General features: G+C 42.0%; 1 protein-coding gene across 2 annotated transcripts in view; it reads left to right on the top strand.

Annotated features, from left to right (window-relative positions):
* The first annotated feature begins 1,990 nt into the window (after nt 1-1,990).
* The window catches only part of LOC140480708 (sperm microtubule associated protein 1-like), a 29,681-nt gene continuing 25,671 nt past the window's right edge, over nt 1,991-6,000 (top strand). For both annotated transcript variants that reach the window (XM_072575970.1, XM_072575971.1), the window contains exons 1-2: nt 1,991-2,320; nt 3,365-3,464. In XM_072575970.1, coding sequence (XP_072432071.1) covers nt 2,075-2,320; nt 3,365-3,464 — 346 coding nt within the window. In that variant the 5' untranslated portion in view covers nt 1,991-2,074. The remainder of the gene's footprint in view (nt 2,321-3,364; nt 3,465-6,000) is intronic.

Raw genomic sequence — 6,000 nt, 5'->3', positions numbered from 1 at the left:
CAGAGGGTAGTGAGTCTGTGGAAATTGTTACCACAGAGGCTATAGAGGCTGGTTTATTAAGTATATTCAAAGCTGAGATAGACAGATTTTCAATTAGTCATGGGATCAAATGTTATGAGGAAAAGGTAGGATTGGAGGGTTATGAGAGCACCCTTAATCTCACTGATTGGCAGAACTGCCTTAATGGGCTGAATAGTCTATTTCTGCTTTGACATCTTATGGTTGAATATTATGCCTCATTCTATGAATTGTTTTTTTTAAAGTGAAAGTTGAAGAAGTCATATAACATTTTCATAAGCTAGGAGCACAGCGTACTTCTTAGGGGACATCACCACCTCAGCTCTGCTATACACCAGTCACACAGCCAGCCCTGAAGCACAACAAAACTGTCTGCTGTTGCCACTAGTGGTGGGAGGATACACGTTGGAGAGCAAATCCAAGTAATGCATTACTGCCTACAGGTCTTTCCTCCAAGATAAGCTCATGACAAATTTATTTCCGGCACAGTGAACTGTATTTTTCAGGTAATGTACTGAACTTAAGCTGAAGACATTTAAACATTGTTCCAGATTGCAAATTTAAAGTAAACACCTGACATGGTCCTTGGTGTAAATGGCACCTATAATTATATTCATTGAGAAAATGTGTGACGATTAGATTAGATTACCCACAGTGTGGAAACAGGCCCTTCGGCCCAACAAGTCCACACTGACCCTCCGAAGAGTAACTCACCCAGACCCATTTCCCTCTGACTCATGCACCTAACACTATGGCAATTTAGCATGGCCAATCCACCTGATCTGCACATCTTTAGACTGTGGGAGGAAACCCACGCAGATACTGGAAAAATGTGCAAACTCCACACAGACAGTTGCTCAAGGCTGGGATCAAACCCAGGTCCCTGGAGCTGTGAGGCTGCAGTGCTAACCACTGAGCCACCATGCCACCCCAAATTTATGAGGTAAAAACAATGACTGCAGATGCTGGAAACCAGATTCTGGATTAGTGGTGCTGGAAGAGCACAGCAGTTCAGGCAACATCCAAGGAGCTTCAAAATCGACGTTTCGGGCAAAAGCCATTCATCAGGAATGACAAATTTATGAAATGCGAATCTATTCTCTTTTTTTTGTGCTGAGCCAAACCATTGTCTTCAAGTGGTTTCCTCAACAGTTATTCTCTGAATACAGGTCCATGTTTAAAACTATCCCGTTGATCTGGAAGTATAAAAAGAAATAATACTTCCAATACATAAATTGAAGTCTTATGCTGTACCCTTTCCCAATAATTCACACAGGGTTTAATGGGCATTAAAATACATCTGGGGTTTACAAATACATAAATGGGTAAAAACAAATAGTTTATAGCAAATCGTCCAATGAAAAGGAGTAGTTTGACGTCATAAGTTTAAATATGACAACCCTCAGAAGAATTTGAAGGTTAATGAAAAATTTACAACACCCCAGCAATAACGGAAAAAGATACAAGAGGCCCGAACCTTATTTAACTTCTGTTTTTAAAGTCAAAACATAAAATACTGGCAACATTCATCGGGTGCGTGTTTCTGTGGAATGGTTTCTGTGATTGGTGACATGGGTTGGGACTGCCTCGGCCGCACGGCATTATTTGAATAGAATAGAATCCCTACAGTATATTATTATGAATTAATTTATCATATTCCCCTTTTTATTGTTTCTGATTTTCTTCTATTAATTGTGACCCTCTGAAAATTGAAACTTCTGTTGTTCTGATTTGGTTTTTTTTGCTTTTTAATGACAATGGTTTCTAAAGAAGAGACATCTGTGCAGTGCACATAGTAGTGTTTCGGGTTGATGACCTTGTTTGCTTTTAAAGTGTTAGTTTACTAATCTCTTGTACCTGTCTCTATAGCAACACAAACAAATACACCTTTACTTCCATTGGATAATCATTTTCCAAGAATTGTATGTTCATAATAACCGGATCAATCAGTTGGGTTGCATGCAGACATCTTTCTAATGTATTTCAATTATCTGTTTTCTCCGGATTGAATTCTCATCGTTGTTAATAAAAACGAGTAAAACAAGCAACCGTCGCCATGGTGATGATGCCTAGTGGCTTGCCACCTCGCTTCGCTCCCTCTCCTCCAAAAGCTGAGTTGAAACGGAGGGAGAAAGCTTTCCTCTTGGACTGTGTGGCAATCAGTTCGATCGCCAGAGATTATAGTTACTCGGCGCCCAAGGCCGGAACTGTCATCCCGCCTTATAACGCACAGAACGACCGCCACGCACTGGCCTATTTCAGGACCAAGCCTCTCCCGCCACTGTTGAGAAAGACCGGTCAAGTAAGTGGACCACTTGAGATAGGTTCTGGGAATGTTATTTAGCTGCTTATTTCTGATAGAGGCGCTGTATCCAGAACCCAATCTGCACGAGCAGGTTATTCTGATGAAGGGCTTTTGCCCGAAACGTCGGTTTCGAAGCTATTTGGATGCTGTCTGAACTGCTGTGCTCTTCCAGCACCACTAATCCAGAATCCCTATTCTAATGGGCTGTCCATCAGCAATCAAGTTACAGCAATTGAACAGAAAGGGCAATTCAGAAACAGAAATGCATTCCCTTGGGGCGTCTTGGGCATTACTGACCGCAGCAGCATTTATTGCCTATGAGGTGGTGACCTGTCTTGACCTGACGGGTTAGCACTGCTGCCTCACAGCACTGTGAACCCGGGTTCAATTCCATCCTCGGGTGACTTGTATGTGGAGTTTGCACATTCTCCCCGTATCTGCGTGGGTTTGCTCCAGGTGCTCCAGATTCCTCCCATAGTCCAAAAATGAATTGGCCATGCTAAGTTGCCCATAGTGTTAGGTGAAGGGGTAAATGTAGGGGAATGGGTGGGTTACTCTTCAGAGGGTCGGTGTGGACTTGTTGGGCCGAAGGGCCTGTTTCCACACTGTAAGAAATCTAATCTTCTTGAACCCACAGTCCTTCAGTTGTAGGTAGGCTCCAAGGCTTTGACTCAGTAAAGGAATGATGATAAATTTCCAAATTACAATGGTGTGGGGCATGAAGAAGAACCCACAGATACTGGTATTCCCGTGATCTGTTGCCCTTGTCCTTCTAGATAGTGGAGGTCATGCATTTGGAAGGTGCTGCTATGTAATCAGTACAGTACAAATGTAGATTATTTTAGAGATATTGAGGAAGAATCATAAAAGGGATGGCAACCACTTACAGCTAGAACCCATCAAGAACACTACTCCTTGGATGTAATTGGTGTATAGTGTCACATTACTTCTAAAGTAGTTTATTTTGTTTGTTGGCTTTGTGTTATGCAGTTGTAAATTAATTCTGCTAATTCTCTGCCGCCCTCACCCCGTTCCCCTAAGTCCCGTGGTGGGACTTCAATCCATGGTGTGACTGTCGATCGATTCCAGTTTCAAGGAGCTGCAGCAGGTTACCTGCGAACAAGAAACAAAAACGGAGCAGGTACAGCATCAGCACACAGTGACGAAAGGCTGGCACAATGCGTGTGGGCAGCTTCAGGGTGAAACACTTTTGCTTTAAACTGGTCATTGTTTGTACAGCAATTACAGGAACAGAGTCAGCAACTGGATTGGATTATGACTAGGTGGAGGACAGGTGATTAAATAAGAGATGTAATTATATGTTCAGATTTTTAAAAGAAGTTGTAATACAATAAATTAGAAAAAAGGTATGTATTAGAGACCCTGAGGGTGATTTTTGTAAAATGATTCTTCCAAAATACCATAGGGAGAGGACACAGACAAAAACTGGGAAGAACACACTTTCCAACCTCTACCTATGAGTTGGAGATAAAACATCTGAAGTTCAAAGTTTGATCGCAGCATAGTCAATATTGACAATGACTTTTTCTTTGCCTCTTATACACTTGATGGTAAGGTCCTAGGGAGTGTTGCTGAACAAAGAGATCTTGGAGTACAGGTTCATAGCTCCTTGAAAGTGGAGTTGCAGGTAGATAGGATAGTGAAGGAGGCGTTTGGTATGCTTTCCTTTATTGGTCAGAGTATTGAGTACAGGAGTTGGGAGGTCATGTTGCGGCTGTACAGGACAAATTGGTTAGGCCACTGTTGGAATATTTCGTGCAATTCTGGTCTCCTTCCTAATGATATTGTGAAACTTGAAAGGGTTCAGAAAAGATTTACAAGGATGTTGCCAGGGTTGGAGGATTTGAGCTGTAGGGAGAGGCTGAACAGGCTGTGGCTGTTTTCCCTGGAGCGTCGGAGGCTGAGGGGTGGCCTTATAGAGGTTTACAAAATTATGAGGGGCATGGATAGGATAAATAGGCAAAGTCTTTTCCCTGGTATCAGGGAGACCAGAACGAGAGGGCATAGGTTTAGGGTGAGAGGGGAAAGATATAAAAGAGACCTAAGGGGCAACATTTTCACGCAGAGGGTGGTATGTGTATGGAATGAGCTGCCAGAGGATGTGGTGGAGGCTGGTACAATTGCAACATTTAAGAGGCATTTGGATGGGTATATGAATAGGAAGGGTTTGGAGGGATATGGGCCGGGTGCTGGCAGGTGAGACTAGATTGGGTTGAGATATCTGGTCGGCATGGACGGGTTGGACCGAAGGGTCAGTTTCCATGCTGTACATCTCTATGACTCCTATGGGAAGCTCTGTAAAGATGATATCTGACATGCATTTCACTTCATTCCTTTAATACTTATTATCAACTATGTTGCCATTATGCATGCACTTTGAGGACTGTTTGATGCAACAACTCCCTGCTTTAATTCATTTAAACTTTATTCATCCTGACATGCTTTGATATGACTCCCCTTTAGAATTTACATCAGAGTGGTGCTGGAAAAGCACAGCAGGTCAGGCAGCATCTGAGGAGCAGGAAAATCGACGTTTCAGGCAAAAGCCCTTCATCAGGAATTTCTGAAACATTGCCAGAAACATTAATTTTCCTGTTCCTTGGATGCTGCCTGACCTCCTATCCCATCTAACCTGCACACTGCAAACTTGATCTAAGAGTTAGATTTGATTTAATTGAGAAATCAAATTATATTCAAGGCTAAGATAGACAGATTTTAAATTAGTCATGGGATCAAATGTTATAAGGAAAAGGTAGGAAAGTGGATTTGAGAGTTATGAGAGCACCTTTAATCTCATTGATTGGCAGAACTGCCTTAATGGGCTGAATAGTCTACTTCTGCTTTGACATCTTATGGTTGAATATTATGCCTCATTCTATGAATTGTTTCTTTCTAAAGTGAAAGTTGAAGAAGTCATATAACATTTTCATCAGCTAGGAGCACAGTGTACTTCTTAGGGGACATCACCACCTCAGCTCTGCTATACACCAGTCACACAGCCAGCCATGAAGCACAACAAAACTGTCAGCTGCTGCCACTAGTGGTGGGAGGATACACGTTGGAGAGCAAATCCAAGTAATGCATTACTGCCTACAGGTCTTTCCTCCAAGATAAGCTCATGACAAATGTATTTCAGGCACAGTGAACTGTATTTTTCAGGTAATGTACTGAACTTAAGCTGAAGACATTTATACATTGTTCCAGATTGCAAATTTAAAGTAGACACCTTACATGGTCCTTGGTGACTTTGTGTAAATGGCACCTATAATTATATTCATTGAGTAAATGTGTGACGATTAGATTAGATTCCCCAGTGTGGAAACAGGCCCTTCCTGCCTGTATTCCTGATGAAGGGTTTTTGCCCGAAACGTCTATTTTCCTGCTCCTCGGATACTGCCTGACCTGCTGTGCTTTTCCAGCACTCTGATGTAAACTCTGGTTTCCAGCATCTGCAGTCCTCACTTTTGCCTAGTTGATTTCCACTTTAGAACTGCACAAACTCAATAACAAATCTGTTAAACATAACTTTTAAAATCCATTATCTAAAGGCTTCTCAAAATTGTTTGAATCCACTGCCCGTAATTCTGTTACCTTTCATTATGAGTCCATGTCTGAACTGTCTCAAAATGATGCTGATCTATTTTACATATCCTTGG

The sequence above is a fragment of the Chiloscyllium punctatum genome, chromosome 8, assembly GCF_047496795.1.
Source record: "Chiloscyllium punctatum isolate Juve2018m chromosome 8, sChiPun1.3, whole genome shotgun sequence".
Classification (NCBI taxonomy): domain Eukaryota; kingdom Metazoa; phylum Chordata; class Chondrichthyes; order Orectolobiformes; family Hemiscylliidae; genus Chiloscyllium; species Chiloscyllium punctatum.
This window is presented reverse-complemented; position numbering and strand designations above follow the sequence as displayed.